This window comes from Setaria viridis, chromosome 4, assembly GCF_005286985.2.
Source record: "Setaria viridis chromosome 4, Setaria_viridis_v4.0, whole genome shotgun sequence".
In the NCBI taxonomy this organism is placed as follows: domain Eukaryota; kingdom Viridiplantae; phylum Streptophyta; class Magnoliopsida; order Poales; family Poaceae; genus Setaria; species Setaria viridis.
Window position 1 is genome coordinate 8,588,239 of NC_048266.2, and position 20,860 is coordinate 8,609,098.

A 20,860-nucleotide genomic window follows, 5' to 3' on the forward strand; every position below is an offset into this window, starting at 1 on the left:
CCACTCTATCCTTGAGACTCTTATCAATCAAAACTCCCACTCCATTTCTATTTGCATATGCCTCTGTGTACCAAAGCTTGAAACCGGTATTGTCCATCTCCTTCGCCTTCTGACCCTTCCATTTAACCTCTTGAACGCATATGATATTTATACGCCTCCTAGTCACTACGTTAACTAACTCTCTTAGCGTACCTGTAAGAGAGTCTACATTCCAATTACCTACACGAATCCTAGTTGGTTTGACTAGCTTCCTTGCCCTTCGCACCCATCGAGAGAGATGTGAAGACCCTTGCTCATTTTTCACTACACCCTGCCACTAAGGAAATGACGATCCGATCCTTGCTCACTTGACACCATACCCAAATCGCGACACAGCACGGCACCAAGGGGGAGACAACCCAGCCTGCCCATTGCTGGGTTCCAATATGACGCTAGCACGTCGCTAAAAGGATTACCCCAGCGGATTTCTCTTGGGTTTCATCTCCATTAGAATATCTAAGTTTAATGTTGGTTCTCCAAACCTATCACAATCTTGCTCCTTTGTCAGGACCTGCTACGTTGAGCTAAAATAGGCGGAGTTCAAATCGGCTGCTACCCAAAAATTTCTACCGCCAAATCCGGCATCGTAAAAGGTAAAAGGCGGAGCCATGAGCCATCGCCGTTTCTCACGCGAGGTGGCACAGCCGCAGCGTGACTGGCACAGACGACTGCCGTAGAAAAGAAGCCTCGGTCCCCCAAACGCGGGTCCCCCGGTCTGCCCGCCCGTCCGCCGCTGCTCCTCGACCGAGAAAGAAACCCCGCCCGCTCGCTCGCCGAGCCACGCCGCGCCGCGCCGCAGCCGCCACCGAGCCAGATCCCAGGACTCCCCAGTCCGCAGCAGCGAGCGAGCGCGAGGTCAAGCTGGAGCAGCCGCCAAGCGCCGCGAACCCGACCCGGCCAACACCACACCAACCCACCCACCCGGGCACACACGACCGCGACTCTTCTTCTCTTCTCCGCCACGGCAGGAGGAGAGGAGAGGAGGGAAAAGGAGAAGAAGCGCCCGCCCGACCCCGACCCCGCGACACCGGACGCCGGACGGCGCCTCATATTCGCCCGGTCGCGGTCGGTCGGTTCGTGGCGTCAACCTGAAGCAGCATCCTCGCATGGCCACACCGCCCTTCGACTTCGCTTCCCTTGCTGTCCTGAGCAGCTGCGCTTCTGTCCTCCATCCCCCTGCGGCCCTGCCTGCCTTCTCCGTCGCTGGCGAGGCTTCTCCAAGCCTCGCTGCTCGCTAGCTCCACCTTGTTCCGGCGCCCGCGGCGGTGGGCTGGGTGGTGGGATCGCCGGGAGGGTCCGCGCGCGCGCGAGGACCTCCGCGGGGCCGGGCAGCTGGGTGCGGCGGCGGCTGTGGTGATTCCTGGTGAGTGGCTCTGGCATTGGGCTTGTGCTTTGCGGGGTTCGAGTTGCATTGCGGGGTGGCCGCTGTCGCGTCGCGATTTCCTGCGGAATTCGGGGTGCGCGTGCTCGTCAGCTTGCTGCTGTCTGACCCTGATCTCGCTTGCAGCGGGCGCCAGATTTCGTTGCCGGTGATCTGCGCATTTCCAAAGGCAGCGGTGCTCTTTCCTTTATTCTAAAAGAAAAATCTTCAAAAGAAATTCGTCGGTGGGGTTTGTGGGCTGACGCTAGATTCGCGGTGTCAAATTTCTGATTATTTTTCGCAATTTATTTTGGTGTTTTTCCCTGTAGTTGGCCTTTTTTAGGGCCCCTGTAATTGGCTAATTGCTTCTCTTCTCGCTGTTTTGTGATTTTGTAATTCTGTACCTGAAGCTTCTCGTGATCTGCATAGGTTGAGCGTCACCTGTTTCGTGCACTGGGATGCTCGATTTTTTTTACCCCTCATACCCATATAGCTCGGTTGTTGCTGGTCACAATCCGATCTTGCAATTTTGTGATAATTTGCCTACTCCATTTGATTTTTCCTGAACATTTTTTCTTTGATGCGATTCATAGTCTCCCTTAATTCTTCACCATTGAAGCAGTAGCATGCCCGTATGCTGTATTGGCATGAGAGTTTGTTTGCTTGGGAGTTTGTTCCCAGACGAATTGAAGCAATGAAGCATGACTGATTAGTTAGTTTCTCTAGCCGTGGGTTTTGTTGACATTTGTGATAGATTCCGATATGTACACACGCAAGTACACATATATGCGACTGGAATCCTATTGCAACACACACATGGTGTGTTATTAAACCTTAGCCTTGTATGCGTGAATGAATGCTGTTATGCAATCAACATCTCAAAAGTGCAGCGTGGGAAAACATTAATGAGCATGCACCTTCTTCTTTACAGGATAAAGTTCATTCTTGTTTGGTGGCTTCTTCTGGTTAGTAGGGCACACCAACCTACCTCAAGTTTTCTTGTGGTTGTAAGCTTTCAGGATACACCTGGGAGCGTTTGGTTACTTTGAAGGAGTTGTTGGATATACCACATCAGGGTGACAGTTCAGCAGGAATTGTTCAACTTTCAGATCAGATGGTTTTGTTCTGAGTTTTTTCTTCCGAGATTATGCGATGCTTTAGAGTGAAGATATAGTGAATGCAAAACTCGGACCAACTTGTCACAAGGTTTTTGAGTGATGAAGAAATGGCATGGTGGCTTTGTCGTAGTATCCTTGTTCATCATCTTGATGTTAAGATATGTGATATTGGATAGCCCACTCGCGGAAAATTCGCTTCGGTATGTCTTTCAGCAAAACAGAACGGCAGAACTTAATTGGTTGGATGTTCCAAACCCACCTGCAATCCAGAATCCACAGAACTCTTCTGAAGTAATATCAACCAAACTCTTGGCATCCAACCTTTCCATTACCAGAAATCTCTCTGATAGAGAACTACAGTCTTTGCATTCTTGGAATCTTTTGAGGGATCTAGTATCTCATGCCCATATCCTACCAGATGGAGTGGAGGCAATCAAGGAAGCTGGAGTTGCATGGAGAGAACTAAATACAGCCCTGGCATATGATGATTCAATTGCTTCTGTTAATGGCAGCACTCAACAAAAGGACAAAGGAAAACAATGCCCATATTCTATCCGAAGAATGAATGCCACGAGGTTAGGGGATAGGTTTGCTTTAAAGATCCCTTGTGGATTGATTCAGGGCTCTTCAATAACTATCATTGGTACTCCTGGTGGTCTTCTGGGTAATTTTAAGATAGAGTTAACTGGAGCTGCAGTTCCTGGTGAACCAGACCCTCCCATTGCGCTTCATTATAATGTCCGCCTTCTTGGTGATAAACTTACAGAAGATCCTGTGATAGTCCAAAATACATGGACTGTAGCTGATGATTGGGGTTCTGAAGACCGCTGCCCATCTTCTGAATCGGATGCTAAAGACAGTGCAAAAGGTACTCTTCTTGTCTTACTCAGGCTATGCAAGCACCATTATAACACACTATTGCATTATATATGAGTAATGCCTAGTAAAATATTGGCTTGCAATATACTTATATTCACTTGTTGAAGTACCAAAGCTAGGAATTTGCAAACCAAACGATATGAAAATATTATTTAATGTGTTTTAGCTTTATATACATTTCTGTAACTATGCACTTCTCTGAGGTAATGCATCTGAAATGTCCTGCTGCTTGATCTATATATGTACTTTTGTTCATTTGTTTTTTCACTTATGATTTTTTCAACAAAATGTTTTTTGGTCTGGTGACAATATATTTTTAATCTTGGTCTCAGGATTGACATAGGTTCTTTGCCATCTCTTGTTTTACAGTGGATGATCTAGAAAAATGTAGTGGCATGGTAGGCAAGGACCAGAAAGAAATCTTGGCCTCTAAGTTACGTTCTAATGTTTCGACCATGCCACCTGCAAGGAAAAAGAGTGCAGAACCTAGAAAATATTTTCCCTTCAAACAAGGATATCTTGCTGTAGCAATTCTTCGCGTCGGAGCACATGGGATTCATATGACTGTAGATGGCAAACATATCACTTCCTTTGTGTTTCGAGAGGTAAGTCTTGCATAAGTAATCCATCATGCCTTTGCATCCTATAGAAGTGTATGGTCAATGATTTTCCCTGCATGCTAATATTTTCTATCTCATATACACCAACATGAAACTAGTTTTATTACCTATGCACACAATATGCTTTGTGTGCTTCATTTTATAATTATTTTTACACTTTGTACATTGATCTCTCCAGGATTTGGAACCAGGGTTTGTTGGTGAAGTAAGAATTGCAGGAGACATTAAATTACTCTCTGTGATAGCAAGTGGTCTGCCTACAACCGAGGACTTTGAGCATGTCATGGACCTGGAAACATTGAAGGCTCCACCTGTGCCCATAGATAAATCAGTTGATCTTTTCATAGGGATCTTCTCTACAGCAAACAATTTCAAACGCCGGATGGCAGTTCGCAGAACTTGGATGCAATATGATGCTGTCCGCTCAGCAAAAGTTGCAGTCCGATTCTTTGTTGGCCTGGTAAGAATGAAAATTTGAAAGAGGACAGCTATATCATGGTAATCCGACCATACAGTAGGTGCAGGCCGCAGCATTGTGTTTTTATGGTTCTATGCTTAGAAGTAATATATGCATGAGACAAATTATGTACATAGAAGGACCACAGCATACTAGAAGGCATCATCCATGTTAATACATCCTAAACTATATGTTGAGTACATTATTATTTTTACTCACATACATCTTATGCATGCAATTACCACTCCATTGATGGTATGCCTGCCTGAGTTCATGGCATTCTCTATGTAGTTCTTGCTGATTTCACAATGCTCTTTCATCAGTACTGTGTTTGAACAGTAATTTGACATAATGATTTTACCACCCACTCTTCTATTTGTTATGCTTTTCTCCCCTTTACTAGTTTGAATTAGAGCTCCCAACTTCAGAGTTACTCATCTTCCTTCCATTTTTAACAGCACAAAAATGAGGTGGTGAATGAAGAACTCTGGAATGAAGCACGGACATATGGAGACATCCAGTTGATGCCATTTGTGGATTACTATAGCCTGATTCTCTGGAAAACCATAGCGATCTGCATCTATGGGGTATGTATAATCTATGATGTGCTTTATTTAATTTAGAGGACACTTGACCTTATGTGTGCATTCTCTAAGCAATTTTTCTTTACAGACAAATGTTCTGTCAGCCAAGTATGTGATGAAAACAGATGACGATGCTTTTGTTCGAGTGGATGAAATACTTTCTTCTCTAGACCGAGTAAATATCAGCCATGGACTTCTGTATGGTCGTGTCAATTCTGATTCTCAGCCTCATCGAGATCCATATAGCAAATGGTACATAACCCCTGAGGTAAGCTGTGTTAAACAATATATTTTTTTATATCAAGAGATTATGCAATTGTTATTATTTTGGCATATGAAAGACTGTTCCTTTAGAGTTTAGACCATTGCTCTGTCATGTGTTTTCTCTAATGTTCTAAAAGGTGGATCGAACCACTACCAATGCACTCGCTTAAGCAGCTCAAGCTTTGTATAATAGGCAGCATTAGGAGGTTAGGGTTCCCTATGAATAAGCAGCCAAATTGCTCAAACTTTGAAGCAAAGAGGACATGCTTTAGCCTCAAGTTGACCTAGTTCCTCCTATGTTGGTCAAGTTTTTTTTTCTTAGTCATTGAAAAGTGGATGGAAAAGGTGATCACACACACCTCTACAGAGTGCTTGCCTGCTGAGGTGTAGATACATAACTTTCTCTTGCATTCCCTCTTTTTAATATTAAACATATGTAATTAAACTGCAAGTAAGATACCTTCTATTGCGAATTGACACATGCTTCTGAAACGAAGGGGTAATGCTTGAAGCTTGATTGCTTGTAAGTTGTAGCACATAGAGTAGACAGGGAGACATTTCATGTGCAAGCTAGAAAGAATGAATTTATGTACATTAGTCCACAAGCGCTTCTTACATAAGTGTTCAGTAATTAATCCTGGGAAGATTGAAGAATCAACATAAAAGCTGGTTAATCACCTGCATACTGTTTAAGCACAAATTAGTGCTTGTTTGTCACTTTCTGCTTCAGCACAACTGCCTTTTAGGCATACACTTTTGCTGCTATTTTCAATAGTTTAATTTCTCTGTTCCTGTCATTTCTATGGTGGAAGTGTTGTAATTAATGCTTTACTTTGAGCTAGGAATGGCCTGAGGAGAGTTATCCTCCATGGGCACATGGCCCAGGATACATTGTTTCAAAGGATATAGCAAAGGAAGTTTACAGAAAGCACAAGAGGGGGGAGTTAAAGGTACTGCAAAACTTCTGTGAAATTTTCTTTTTGTGCTGTTGTATGGAGTAATTGTAAAGGTTTGGTTGCTTCAGTTTTGATAGCATTTAAAGTCAAACATAAAAAATATCAGGATCTACTCAGTATCTAAAAAAATGCCTGGCTTTACCAGCTCTTGGTTTAAACCACTGTGCTCATGGTATTGTGAATTACATCTACTAACTACAATATTGTCATCTTGGCTCTTACAGATGTTCAAGCTGGAGGATGTCGCAATGGGGATATGGATAAATGAGATGAAGAAGGATGGCTTGGATGTCAAGTACGAGAATGATGGGAGGATCTTGGTCGAAGGCTGTGAGGACGGGTATGTGATTGCCCACTACCAAGAACCAAGGGATATGATGTGCCTCTGGGACAAATTTCAGAAAACAAAACGAGGAACATGCTGCAAAGAGTAACAGAACTAAGAGCAGTCCATCATATTACGGTGGTTGCTGTTGGCCGTTGCCTGAACTGACACCTTCGTGCTAGGACAATCTTGACACAGCCCCATGTAAGAGGACTAGCAGAACTGGAAGGCAGCAAAGTTTTGGATACCTTTTAGTTTCGTTTTGTCCACAGTTGGAAGAGTTTCAAGTCTAACTAGGGAAATACGCATTGTAGGTGTTGTAGGCCACATCTATTTTTGGCGTAGGTAGGAGGGTGTTGCTTTGCTTAGAGTGTGATTATATAAGAGAATGTACTACTAGGATACAGCGGCGGCAGGTTATGTTGCTAGGATAGATTGAGAGGCAGTGTTACCATTCTTTGAAAGGAATGCATTTTGCATCTGGTGTAAAGCTATGTGACAGCTATTCTCTTATATAGTCCATTCTCAATTCACTCCACACCTGAAATTTTGTAGTTGTACACTGCCAGTCCCCTTTATAATGCATTCTGTAGATATTCAAATTGGTACTGAATAACATAGGATTACATCACATCCAAGTTTTTTGAAAGGAGTACATATTCACATTACATAACAGGCGTTAAGAAAACATACAAAGCATAAAAAGATCAAAGACACCATTTGATCACTGGCACTGAATAGAGTTACACTGCCATGCTCTGGTCTGGTAGTCTGGTAGTCTGGTACTCTGGTCTGTGGCCTCTGCTGTCTTCAGGCAGCCAAGCAACCGATGCCGTAGCGGGTGTTGGGGAACACCAAGAAGAGGCCACTGCACACGGCCCCCACCACGAGCGGGAACCTCTCCATCACCGCGCGCCATCTCCTTGCGGTGTCCGGGTAGGAGGCACCTGGAGACCCTGTTGTCGGCGAGCGCGACGGCCGCGAAGACGAGCACCGACATGAACGCGTGCACGACGTCGACGAAGGCGAGCCGGTACCTGTCGTCCCGGGGCACCTCGACGCCGAGCCCGGTCCTGAGCAACGACAGGCCCCGCGGCGTGACGACGCCGTAGTACACCTTCCCGTCGGGAGCGCGGAAGCTGTCGGTGAAGTGGAGGAGGAAGCAGGAGGCGGCGCAGAGCGCGAGGAGGGCCCGGAGCATCGCGGCGCTGGCGGCGGAGCAGGAGCCAGCGTCCCGGCCGGACGCCGCCGGGAGCACCACCTCGAAGGCCAGGAGCGTGCCCGTGGGGACGAAGTTGGCTAGCAGCGACGTCCTCGCCAGCGTGCTCTGGACGCCCCTCGCCACCGCGCAGCGCCTCCGGCCCGCGCCCGGCGGAGGTGGCGGGGACGCGGCGGGCGCGCGAGGGGCGGAGCGGCCGCGCGGCGAGCCGCCGCGGATCTCGACGGACACGGCGCCGGCCGTGGCGTTGCTGCCGTCCATGGGGCGCGTTCTTGGCCGGAGAGCGTGGAACTGCTTTTAGCAACGTTCCCAGGGAGTGCAGAGCAACTTCGCCGCGGGGTTATCCGGCATTCCGGCTATGTAGAGGTGCGGCGCGCGCGCGGTTGGGTGGGTTCGAGTTCGAATGCCATGACGATAACCAACTATTCCCTCCGATCCCTTCGAAATTCAGATAAACACGAACCCATGCGTGTACAACTACTTCAAGCGGGGGCTCTTCCACGAGCCGGATAGTTAACATGTGTTTGGATGGGGATAATGTAGGATGGGACGGTTCCGTCCTAATTTTGTGGAATAAAATGGTCTCGTCTAGTGTTTGGTTGAAATAGGATGGGTCGGTCCCGTTTTGTATTTGGTTGGAGAGGTTGAGGTAGGTGATATGGATGATATTTTTAACACCATTAGCTACAGTATTTGTGGGTCCCACATGTCATCCTATATCCATTCTATTTCTTTTTTTCTTTTTCTTTCAGTTCTCCCCGCCGACCATGGAGACCCATCGCAGGGCCGCTGCCCAACCTCCTCCACGTGACCACACCGGCCTCCTTCGGTCTTCTCCCGCCGGCCGAGGGCTCCAGCTCGACCGCGTTGGCCACGGCGGAGCTCGCACGCCCATGGCCGCCTCCGCCGACTCGCCGCGGAGCTCACCCCCGTGGCCGCCGCTCGAGCTCGCCCCCATGGCCGCCGTCCCTCGCCGCCAGTTCGCCCGCCCAAGACATCGCCTCCCTGCGCAAACCGCCACCGCCAGTGCCGCCTTTCCCCTGCGCGCTGCCCATCGCACAGGAAACGCCGCCGCCCCTATCCACCAATGGCGCTGCCCCTTCCCGTCACCGATTCACCAAGGTGAGGTCCCAAATGGAGCCCCCACACCCTCCACCACCTTCCCCCGCCACCTAATCTCACCGCCGGCTCGGATCCCGCCCTCGCTGGCCTTGGCCCCTACCGTGCCACTCGTCCCTCCCCCCACCACTCCCCTCACGCGCCAGTCTCTGGCGAAGACGGAGAAGAACGGCGCGAGATGACTCAGAAGTGGGATGATCCCGTCCGCTCGTTTTGGCCGGACGGGGTCATCCCGCATCTTCACAGCATATTCCTTTTTTGGGACCATCCCGTCCCTCGCGACTTTCAACCAAATACCGTCAAATTTGGGATTGTCCCGTCCCGTCCTCGGTACCAAACACACGCTTATAGTCTATAACCCATCAATCTCTTCTTCTTCCTCCCAGAATTTTAACATTTTATAAAAATAGATTCAATATTTTTCGTAAAATAGTTTAACAAATTCAAAAGACTAAATTCAACATTTTTAAACAGTACTACATTGAAAAATCGATGCTTGTTTCGACATATTAGCAAAATGGATTCAACATTTTTCAACATAAAGATCAACATTTCGAGAGGTAAATCTTTAGCAACAACAATGGAGCTGGCGTCGCATGAGGGTGGGTAGCTAGTGCGCGGTGGCGATGGGAGAGGTGGCCGAGCCGTGCGGTGGGGCGGCGGCGGCACCCCGCGATGCTCCGTTCAAGCCGCGTGGATGGTGACGGCGGCGAAGCCCGGCAGCATGGGGAGGCGAGGTGCATGGGTGCTTGATGCGGCGTGTATGGTGAAGTGGGAGGCAATGGTAAGGAAGAAAAGTTAGGATTAGATCGGACGATCAATAATTATTGTACGAATCTAAAAACAACAATTGCGTAACTGCTCTCACTACGAACTTCAACTGGGTGTTTGCTGTCTTTTTTTTTTTTTTTACTTTGCATGTTTGCCCCCGTTTTTTGAATCCGGATTGGCCGTCTACCCCATTTCTGGACGCCGTGAGCCGTGACCGAATAAAATCAGAAGAAAAAAGATTGTAAAAGAAAAAAAGGAAATGACTTCTGTGCCCCTGCCTCTTATCCTTACAGACTGCTCTCCCCTCCAAGCCCTCCCGTGACTGCCTTATCCTCTTCCTCTCACTGGCGGCGGCGGCCGGCGGAAGCACGACGAAGCGGCGTCCGGCGGCAGGGGCCCAGGTGGCGGCCGGCGCTGGGCCGCGGCTCCCCTCGCGGGGGCCGGCCGGCTCAGGGCTGCGGCGCGCCTCGCGAGCGGCGGCCGGCGCTTGACCGTGGCTTGCCACGCGGGTGACGGCCGGCACAGGACGCCGGCGCGCAGGGCCTCAGCGGCCTCGGCTTGCGACGGGAAGCAAAGTGTGGCCATGGAATCGATTGCTCAACAGGATGGGTAAATTCTTCATCCTCAACTTCTGTAATGGCAATTGAGTCGATTCGATTTGTAGGGCGATTTGGCTAACTTTTTTGAAGAAAAACTGTGGGGGAGTGATTTGGCTAACTCGAAAGGATGGTAATTAGGTTGTGCTTACTGTAGTGACTGCTGTGATTTGTAGGCTCAATCACAGTGAATTTAAGCTTGTTATTAACATTCGCTCACACTGGAGCTTGCCGGATGGGGGGCCAAAGACATAAAAGGAGGCAATCTCTCGCAAAAGTTGTTGATAGACATAGCTATAGCTTGCTGCAGTTAGTGGATTTCATTGGTGAACACTGTGTGGGGTTCGAAGTAGTACATTTCCTTTTGGCGGTCAGTGGAGGATGCATCTATCGAGATTAAGAGTGATGAAAATCTGTTGCAGTGGTTTGACCTCAACCAAGAGAGTAGAGTTGTGCACATTGATACCCAAATCAATGTCTTTGAGGGTCCATTACAGTTCTCACCCACAAAACGTAGATGTCACCCTGCAGTGAGGAACAAAGTAGTTCAATCTCCTACTCCACCTCCTCTTTTGGATCTTCCTGTTGATCCATCACAGCCCACTCAAGATATGAGAGAGCCCATAAATTAGAGAGCCTCAAACACAAATGAGACAGCCTCAAACACAAATGAGAAGCCCACTAAGAAAGGCAAGAAGCGCAAGAGAAGAGGTGCACATGATGATGGCAAGCCGGTTGGAGTTCATGAGGAGGGCAACTACTCTGGCACTGAATCACTTGCTGCCCTAAGTGACAGTAGCTATGACACTGACTTGGCTGCATCTTCTGACTCTGATTGCTCTGATCCTGAATATGAACGTGATGTCGAAATATTTGATGAGGATGACGAAGATGATAATTCTGTCTTTTCTTATGATGTTGATGATCCATGTTTTGACATTGGTGTGGTATTCCCTGATGTGAAACAGTGCAAATCAGCATTAACCCAGCATGCAATATTGAATGGTTATGCTTTCCGTACTGTGAAGAAAGACAAGAAACGCTTTCGGGTCAAGTGTTTGAGAGCAGAGGAGGGCTGCAAGTGGACATTTTTTGCATCTACCAGCAGCAAGAAGTACCTTGGATGCAAGGTACGCTAGAATATCAAGTAATCCTTTACAGTGCCTTTATTTTTTTCATGTATATTGACATAAAGATCCTTTCTTTTGCTGCAGGTTAAGAAGAATGGACCAATTCACAAGTGTAGTTCAGTCAACAATTGTGGTGATACAATGGCCACAATTAACTGGGTAGCTGAAAGGGTTGTTGATTGGTTGAAGGACAAGTCAACAAAGGGACCAAAGGAGTTGCAAGCTGCATTGAGGAAGAAGTATTCTATGGAAATTCCATATGACAAGGTTTCCAGGGGCAAAGAGAAGGCTCTTGACATGATATTTGGAAAGTGGGATGACAGTTATGACTTGCTGCCCACATATAGAGCTGAACTACTCAAAATCAGTGCTAGGAAGCATTGTTGAGTTTGACACAGAAAAGCATCAAGGGGACGTGTGTTTCAGGAGATTTTTTTTAGCTCTTAAGCCATGCATTGATGGTTTTTTGGAAGGATGCAGGCCATACATTGCAATAGATGCCACCCACCTAACAGGGAGGTCAAGAGGCCAGTTGGTGGCTGCTGTTGCAATAGACGGGCACAATTGGTTATTTCCTGTTGCTTATGGAGTGATTGAGACTGAGTCAAAGGAAAGCTGGACATGGTTCATCCAGAATTTGAAGGCTGCTATTGGTACACCTATTGGTTTGGTTATTAGCACAGATGCAGGCAGAGGAATTGAGGGGGCTGTGGATGATGTCTATCCAGGAGTGGAGCATAGAGAATGTATGAGGCATTTGTGGAAGAATTTCAAGAAGTTATACTATGGACCATTGTTCAATTATAATATGTGGCCAGCAGCCAAGAGTTACACCATTGAGAAGTTCAATTGGCACATGGCTAGGATACAGGAGAAGTGCCCTGAAGCCATTGCATACTTGGATGAGAATCATCCCTACTTATGGAGTAGAAGCTAATTTTCTGATCATTGCAAGGTAGATTACATCAATAACAACCTCTCTGAATGTTTCAACAACTGGGTGAAAGAAGTGAAAGATCTGCAAATTGTGGAGATGCTTGACACTATAGTGGGTGAAAGAAGTGAAAGATCTGCAAATTGTGGAGATGCTTGAAAGATCATCCGTCTTATAGTGTCAAGCATCTCCACAATTTGCAGAGGAGCTCATCATTGAAAGATGTTCAACTAGCCAGATCAACTTGACTTTTTACTCCATTGTTTTGAAGTGCTGGTACAAGTCAAGTTGGAGGAGAAATACCACCATCTGGCAGGGGGAGAGGAAGAGGTGTTTCAAGGCTTGCTGCATACTTCAATGCTTAGAAATGACAAGTTATTTCGTCTCATGTAATAATAGTACTTGGCATGCTTTGTATGGCCTACGCTGTGTATGTGCATATGACATGGAGACCTGGATATGTGATCTGGGCATGTACTGCCATTATTTTGGTGATCAAATGTGACGTGGACATGTATGTGCTATTGTATATGCCGATACGGGCATGCAGTGACCACTATTTTGGTATGCTCAAATATGATCTGGGCATTGCATTGTGAAATATTATCCTTAAATATTGATCTCTTCTATGGATTATCATGCCTATGTGATACGGACATGCACGTGGTTTGTACTGTGTATAGGTTGCTAAATTTTATTTCATTTACTTGAACATATGCCGTTGTTTGATTCAAAAATCTCCAAAAATGATACATATACGCAAATCCCTATGGAATAGGGGGTCATTTATGCCAAGGGCATATTTGTCTTTTCATCCTTCACTTAGCACTGTTAACCTCGTTTCACAGAATAGGGGCAACTGTATGGTTCGGTTTCAAAAAACGAGGGCAAACATGCAAAGTCCGAAAAATGGGGGCAAACGTGCAGTTGAGGATGAAAACAAGGGCAATTATGCAATTGGCCCAATCCAAAAGCACCGGAAGCTGCATAAGCAACTGGCTTCCGGAAGTCGGATAGGACTGGCGACTTCAACTTACCACACCTCGTGCGGATTCCCTCGTGCGTGGTGTGGTTGTGTGGCAAAGTAGCTCGCCCAGACCCAGGAGTGTATTGCGGGCTCTGAACGAAATTGTATTCGAGGGCCGAGTTTTTCATCCAGATTTGGCCCAAAACCACCTCTCCAGCAAAGGCAGCAAGGGCCAACTCTGTTCCAGGAACGTATATGAAACGGAGGCAGGCAAATAAGCAAATTTGCTATAAACAGCCAACTGATTCTAATTTTTTAAGCTAATCTTGTTGGTCGCAAATTTTTCATCACCATAAGCTTTATACTTTTTAAAAAAAATTATCGGCTCCAAACATAACTAACCAGAGTCCACAATTGGGCTTGAAGCATAATGCAAGTCGATCTTGAAACAAACTCAATGCGAGCCAATACGGAAATAAACCATAGCCGAACACGAGTACGAGCCGAACACGAATAGGCCCGAAACTGGGAAAAAAAATTTGGTGCAGGAGGGATGCAAAGCGCCCTCCGTGCAGCCCTATCCCCGATGTGCGCCGCGTGTCTTCCGAGAAGATCCAATGCCTCGTCTCCTTTGCTTTCGGTCGTTCGGCTCCTTCGATCCAGGGCTCGGCTCAGGCCCCTGCACATAGCTCTTTTTCCCTACCCTGCAAGCCGCGGTTGTGACTTTTCCCCTGCTCGTCGTCATTCCCCGTTCCTCATCCTTAACATGGCTGGGCCCGCCGCCGCCGCCGCCGCCACCATCCGACCAGGGCTCCCCGATGCTCGATTTTGCTCAGGAAGTCCACACGCTACCGCCCTCCTCCTCGCCATCATCTCGCTCTGCATCCAAGGCCCGCTCGTCGGCTGCAGTAGATGGACTTGCCTCCGGGTCCACGTGCTGAACTTTGACCAGACCGAAGGCGCCGGCATTGCGTAGGACGGGTAGAACACCTGTACAGTCAGGCAATTCAAAGGAGAAAGTGACAACACTATAATACAGTAGAACGTTAACTGATAATCTGTAAATGAAGTTCAGATCATTAACTATAACACCTTTATGTTTCATGAAGGCTCGTTTCAAGAATTCAAGAATGGACGCTCATGTCTATGTCTACCCGATTCTAAACTTGTGGAATTATGCAGGTTCTCCTGGCCATAAGATCTCAAGGTGGTTAGCTTGCCGCTTTGCTTGCCCAATGTGCCACAGCAGGGACCTGTAGTCTCATCCTGATGATATGATGAATTGAAGGAAGCAGATCATCCTAGATGCGTACAAATAACTACATTAATCAAATAAATTAGCATATGAATGAAAATCACCACTTGTTAGATCCTACACACCCATGTCAAATACAACTAAGAAACAACAAGTTCCATTGTTCCAATTTTGATTGCAATTCGCTCTTGCATCCCAGCTCCCAACCCATCGATGTTTTTTGTGTTTGCTAAAGTTAGGCTAGGAACCACCAGTCAACAAGGAAGTGGTAGCCTTAGCAGACGAGCCACATGTCCGTTGGTGTCGAGCAACTCCTAGTCTCGACGCTGGGACACGGGCACCGACCACCGGATCTGCACCACGGAGGTACCAGGAACCGCCACCGTGAATGTCCATGGACTGCAGGAAGTGGAGTGCACAGGAGATGTCCTTCTTCCCGATCGCGGCCTCGAACACGCACTAGCCTACCGGAGGTCGCAACAGACTACGTATCCAGCAGCGTCAAGACTTAGAACGAGAGCAGGACGGTGCTAAGCCGACTCAAAGAGCCGAGCCGTAGGAGACTAGAGAAACTTCCAGGCACATGTTTTATGTTTTGGGAGAGCCGAGCTGATAATGCGTGCTAATTCCTATTAGATCCTGTGGGAGTCCACGCGGCGGACATCTAAGCAAGGGCTGCACGAAGGGTGGTTTACAGCCCTCCCGGCACGGAATTTTTTTTCACCGAAACTGGTGTATGTACTTTCGCCCTCTCGACCTCCCTTTGACCGTCTGTCAGAAATCGCGCATTGCGTCTCGAAACAGAAGAAAAACAAGAAGCGCGTTGCCCACCACCGGATCGGAGCCGCCGAATCGCCGATCATGGAGACGGAGGCAGCCAAGAAGATGAGCGCGGGGGCAACTGATATGGTAGAATCGGAGGAAACCCTAACGCCGCTGCCATCGCAGACGGATGCGTCGCATGATGATGTCGCCCCGCTCAACCTCGTCCACAGGGACCTCCAATGGCCGCCGCTACGACGAGGAGGAAGTCGCCAGCCTCATCACCCGTATCCTCGCCACCCACCCGGGGCCCGGCCGCCGCTTCTCCGCTCATGTCGTCCACCTGCTCCGCCGGCCCGCCACGGTCGACGCCTGGCTCCAGTCCCCGGCGCTCGACGGCCTCGAGGAGCTCGAGTTCGACATCGGGGGGCTCTACGAGGCGGCGCCGGAGCTCCCGCTGCCGGCCTCCGCCTTCAGGTTCTCGGCCACCCTCCGCGTTGCCACCATAGCAAAGTGCCGCTTCCCGGACGACGCGCTCTGCCTCCCCAGCTCCGGCAGCTTGGCCTTGAGGACGTCGGATCTCGGAGGGCGCGCTGTACGGCGTCATCGCAGGATGCCCTGTCCTCGAGTCCCTGCTGCTCACCGGCAGGTCTCGCTTCAGTTGCATTCGCATCAACTCCCAAAGCCTCGTAAGCCTCGGCCTGCGCGTTTACACAGAGGAGCTCATCATTGAAGACGCTCCTTTGCTTGAAAGGCTGCTCCAGCTTGAATTTCGTATTGCCACGCATCTGTCAGTGATCTCGATCGGCACCCAAACTGGAGACCTTAGGCTGCCTTTGTGATCTTGATTTCTACTCCAAAATGACGCCCGAGGCCGCAGTAATTCAGGTAGCATTATCTCTCTTTGGTGTCTTTTACTGCAATTTTCATGTGCATATAGAAATTTCAGATTATTTTCATTTTTAGAAATGGCCTAATGTCGTGTTTTGTGTTTGATGAAGGAATTGAGTGCTGCTAGCTCCGTTACGGTGGTGAGTAGCGTCAAGAATTTGGCTATTAATATCCCTTCTCTTAGCATTGATATGTTCGTCGACTTGATGAAATGCTTCCCTTGCTTGGAGAAGCTGTACATCCAGGTGAGAATATTTCATTGGTAGTTGATTGTGTTAACTGTTCAGCTACTCTTGCTTCATCAATAGTACAATTGTATCAAACCTTGGCCTTAAAGTTTTTCTTGTGTCGTTTCCGACGAATAATGTGTCAGAGCGCAAAGATTTGTGGCAAGATGATGTTATCAAAAGCCTTGGCATCCCTCTGAAGACAGTTGCGTTGAGAAAGTATCAAGCCACAATCTCACAACTTAACCTTGCAACATTCTTTGTGTTGAGTGCAAAAATGCTGGAGTTGATGAGATTTGAGGGTCGCCACAGCGGCAAGAGGAAGTTCATTAAAGAGCAGCATATGATGCTTCCGCTGGAGCAGTTTCACTTTACAAGTACTAGATGCGATCACTTTCTTCCGCGTATCAGTCATGTCCGCGATTTGTCTAAAGCTGATCTCTTTAACTGTGATTCAGAGTGAACCTTTTGAGTCTGGGCCGAATTTTGTTTGATAATTCACACACGATTATGTTGCTTCCATAATTTGTTTGCTTCTGCAAGTTATTCTATTCTTGCCTTTTTTTTATTTTGTGTTATGTCTAAAGTAAGATTATTTCTCTTTTTTTATAATTTCTGCAATGAGATTGGGTTGAGTTTTGTTTGATACTTCACACGTGATAGCAAGAGACGGTAAGGTGGGAATATTCATAAATAAATTATAAGATTTCCTGATGGTCCTAATGAAATTGCAATTGCTATTCTGAAGTACAGTCGGTGCTAAAATTTGTGGCACTGTGATCTTGTCAGATGCTTTGACATCTGCCTCAAGATAGTTGTGTTGAAAAACTATCAAGGGATAAAGTCACAAGTTAACTTCGCGAGATTCTTTGTACTGAATGTAAAAGTGCTGGAGTCAATAAGATTTGAGGGTGGAACGGACAACGACAAAATAAGTTTATTGCGGTTGCTTCAGCTTGAGCAAAGGGCATTAAGAGGTATTCGGTTTTACTTTACAGGTAGTACATGCTGCCACTATATTGCACATACTAAGCATGTCGGTGATTTGTAAAAAAACAAATACCTTTGAACATAGCTTGGTTCATGTCCTGGGTAGTTATTCTTGCCTCCCTGTGTTATGTCTGGACATGATGATTACTTATCTTGCTTAACAATCACATGAGTCTGTGCTCTCAAACTCCAGAAAAGAATTTTATTTAATCCTGCTGTATGTCGGTATGTGGCTCACAATATTGAGGTGCATTTCGATGAACCCTAGCTCGCCTTGCCTCGGTATGTTGAGGGTCATGGAATTCTCAGTGTACAAAAGAACCTAACAAAACCCTCCTCAGGTTAGCAAGCTAGTGTGAATAAGGATAATTCACGTGAAGTAAATATATACACAGTATAGAAGTACCAAGATGCATGTAAATCATCTATTAGACAGGTCACCATTCTCCAGGAAAGAGAACAAAGGCATCCAGTCATCAATAACACATGCTTGTTCTTGTGTAATCGACTAGCAGAGAGTTAGGGTGAGCAATTGGGTAGTAAGAACTCAGAAACTAAAAGACGATTGATAACATAGAGGCCTTGCACTTGAGGAAGAAAGGACAGAGACAAATTAAAACTTGAGCTGCTCAATATGTTAGGACATAATATTTGTAGTTAATCATGATCAATCATGCCTTCCAAGTGGATTAAAGTATATGACATGAAACGGGTTTTCTCTGTATGCATGCTGTCGAAATGAAAAGGAAACCATTTAAAACAGTTCTTGTGTCACAGAAAAATTCAAGAACCTCTCAAAAAAGGAATTCAAGCATGCGCTTCCTCATGTGCAATCGATCAAAATTAGTCCCATCGTGTAGAAACAAAACATCAAAATCTACAACAACACAGACCGGTATTTGTGTTTCTAAACTTATTATGTTCAAATTCAAAAGTTTGACGAAAAGTTCATGTTTAGCGATAAAAAATTCAAATAAGCCATCTCGCCAATGACCAATAGCAACTCTTTTCTGCTAAAAAAGCAATATCCACACTTTTCGAAAATGGTAAAACTCTCTGATAAGAGGATTATTCGTGGAAATCATATTAGGACTCAAGGACAGATAAATCACCGCCTGGCTGACGCTACCTGACAGCGACCAAATGAGTAAACCATCTCATGTTAGGCCAACTCCTCTACTTACCACCAAAAGCTCCTTCCCAAGCATTCGCAGGTTGGTAGGTGCATCAAACGCCAAACCACATCCAACACTCTGTTCGCCGCTTCAAAACCCACGAACTGATCACCGTCCCGAACCTCCAAACCTGCCCATGCAAATCGAGTCAAGCCGCGGTAAACTACTAGTAGCACCGGCCGGGCGGCCGGCAGATCACCGCACCTCACCGTTTAAAGAAGGCATTCCCCGCTAGTTGATCGCCGCCCTCGACCTCGAGAAACAGAGCCTTTGCAAGACCGACCAGCAACCGACGGCAATGGCTCGCGAGAGGAAGCCGCTGGCCGTGGCCCTTGCCGTGGCGCTGCTCCTGGTGGGGCTGTGCCGCGGCGACGTGGTGCAGTTCATCTTCGGCGACTCGCTGTCGGACGTGGGCAACAACAACTACCTGACCAAGAGCCTCGCCCGCGCCGCGACGCCGTGGTACGGCATCGACTTCGGCCGCGGCATGCCCAACGGCAGGTTCTGCAACGGCCGCACCGTCGCCGACATCGTCGGCGACAAGATGGGCCTCCCGCGCCCCCCAGCGTTCCTCGACCCCTCGCTGGACGCCGACACCATCTTCAAGAACGGCGTCAACTACGCCTCCGGCGGCGGCGGCATCCTCAACGAGACGTCCTCCCTCTTCGTAAGCCGCCCATTCTTTTATCTAGAATCAAATTAAACTTGGTTTAACGACATATTCGCGAGGCTGTTCTCCGTTAACCCAAAAAAGTGTTTGCAGATCCAGAGGTTCTCGCTGTACAAGCAGATCGAGCTGTTCCAGGGCACGCAGGCGTTCATGCGCGAGAAGATCGGCGGTGCGGCGGCGGACAAGTTCTTCGGCGAGGGCCAGTACGTGGTGGCCATGGGCGCCAACGACTTCATCAACAACTACCTCCTCCCGGTCTACTCCGACTCGTGGACCTACAACGGCGACACCTTCGTGAAACACATGGTGAGCACCCTGGAGGCCCAGCTGAGGCTCCTCCACGCGCTGGGCGCCCGGCGGCTCACCTTCTTCGGGCTGGGCCCCATGGGTTGCATCCCGCTGCAGCGCTACCTGACCTCCTCCGGCGGGTGCCAGGAGTCAACGAACAAGCTCGCCAAGAACTTCAACACGCAGGCGGGCGCGCTGGTGGCGCGGCTGTCGGCGTCGCTGCCCAACGCGACGTTCCGGTTCGGGGAGGCGTACGACTACTTCCAGGACATCATCGACCGGCCCTACATGTACGGGTTCAACAACTCGCGGGCGCCATGCTGCACGCTGGGGAGGATACGGCCCACGCTCACCTGCACGCCGCTGTCCACGCTGTGCAAGGACCGGAGCAAGTACGTGTTCTGGGACGAGTACCACCCCACGGACAAGGCCAACGAGCTCATCGCGCTCGAGACGCTCAGGAAGCTCAACATCACCGTCGTCAGCAACGGCACGTCCAGCTAGCGATCGAGCGGATGGGTCATGGACGACGACGAGCGAATGGGCATATGCGTTGCTGTGTGTTTTATCTGTATAAATAAGTTGAAGAGAGTAAATTCATTGCAAGGAGCAGATTACACAGATGTGTGTGGATGTAAGCATAGAAACAAATTTTGTACACTCTCTCTGGTCAATTTAAGATTGTCCAGCAGGCAGGTCATGTATGAACCTAGCTGGGAAGCGTGGGAAGGAAACTTCGGAGCTTTTGGTGGGCAGGTAGACTTGGTACAGGAGTTGACCTAACAAATTTAGAATATGCTTTTTCGTTGCATTTGCTTCTGCTTGATATTTCTTTGGGTCTGTCTCCTCATCAGGTGACTAATGGGTTGCATTTCCGTCAGTCACATGTATCAGCCATCCGATTGTTGATGAACTACCCAGATCACTTCCCAGTATTTCCCACCAAAACATGTGGGAACCAAGCTAATGGACCGGCCTTTTGTCAGTTAGGACCCGTACAAGTAGCCTAGCGCGTTTGCCTGTACTACTATGTCGAGCTGTCTGTCCAGCAGGACTAATTTGGCAGCTGTTACAGCTAAATTAAAATATCAAGCCCCATTAACTGTCTATTGACGTTAAAATTTTGAAAATTCCAAAGAACAAAAATTGGCGCCCATAAGCTGTCTGTTCAACGTTCATTCCGCAAAATTCTGAAGTACAAAAAATTGGCACTCATTTCCTGTCTGTTAACAGAAATTTTTTAAAAAGTCTAATGTACAAATTC

General features: G+C 47.8%; 2 protein-coding genes and 2 pseudogenes across 2 annotated transcripts; 3 read left to right on the top strand and 1 right to left on the bottom strand.

Moving 5' to 3' along the window:
• Positions 1–836: 836 nt before the first annotated feature.
• LOC117852669 (beta-1,3-galactosyltransferase GALT1) lies at positions 837–7,140 on the top strand. The gene is made up of 8 exons (XM_034734865.2): positions 837–1,402; positions 2,331–3,385; positions 3,766–4,001; positions 4,195–4,476; positions 4,932–5,060; positions 5,146–5,325; positions 6,164–6,271; positions 6,502–7,140. The coding sequence occupies exons 2-8, from the start codon at positions 2,617–2,619 to the stop codon at positions 6,709–6,711; spliced, it is 1,914 nt and encodes a 637-aa protein (XP_034590756.1). The 5' UTR covers positions 837–1,402; positions 2,331–2,616; the 3' UTR covers positions 6,712–7,140.
• Positions 6,976–8,285, bottom strand: LOC117852670 (protein DMP9-like; annotated as a pseudogene).
• Positions 8,286–9,637: 1,352 nt separating this feature from the next.
• LOC117853398 (uncharacterized) lies at positions 9,638–12,985 on the top strand (annotated as a pseudogene).
• Positions 12,986–18,679: 5,694 nt separating this feature from the next.
• Positions 18,680–20,407, top strand: LOC117851778 (GDSL esterase/lipase At1g74460). Its single transcript, XM_034733677.2, has 2 exons — positions 18,680–19,305; positions 19,402–20,407. The coding sequence occupies exons 1-2, from the start codon at positions 18,937–18,939 to the stop codon at positions 20,098–20,100; spliced, it is 1,068 nt and encodes a 355-aa protein (XP_034589568.1). The 5' UTR covers positions 18,680–18,936; the 3' UTR covers positions 20,101–20,407.
• Positions 20,408–20,860: the final 453 nt, after the last annotated feature.

What these genes read in the sequence shown, in the direction of transcription:
- LOC117851778 (XM_034733677.2), top strand. Translation starts at nt 18,937, where the DNA reads ATGGCTCGCGAGAGGAAGCCGCTGGCCGTGGCCCTTGCCGTGGCGCTG. An exon ending in ACGAGACGTCCTCCCTCTTC is followed by an intron (nt 19,306 to 19,401) that starts GTAAGCCGCCCA and finishes AAGTGTTTGCAG; the next exon opens with ATCCAGAGGTTCTCGCTGTA.
- LOC117852669 (XM_034734865.2), top strand. Translation starts at nt 2,617, where the DNA reads ATGAAGAAATGGCATGGTGGCTTTGTCGTAGTATCCTTGTTCATCATC. An exon ending in CTTCCTTTGTGTTTCGAGAG is followed by an intron (nt 4,002 to 4,194) that starts GTAAGTCTTGCA and finishes TGATCTCTCCAG; the next exon opens with GATTTGGAACCAGGGTTTGT. An exon ending in AATGGTACATAACCCCTGAG is followed by an intron (nt 5,326 to 6,163) that starts GTAAGCTGTGTT and finishes ACTTTGAGCTAG; the next exon opens with GAATGGCCTGAGGAGAGTTA.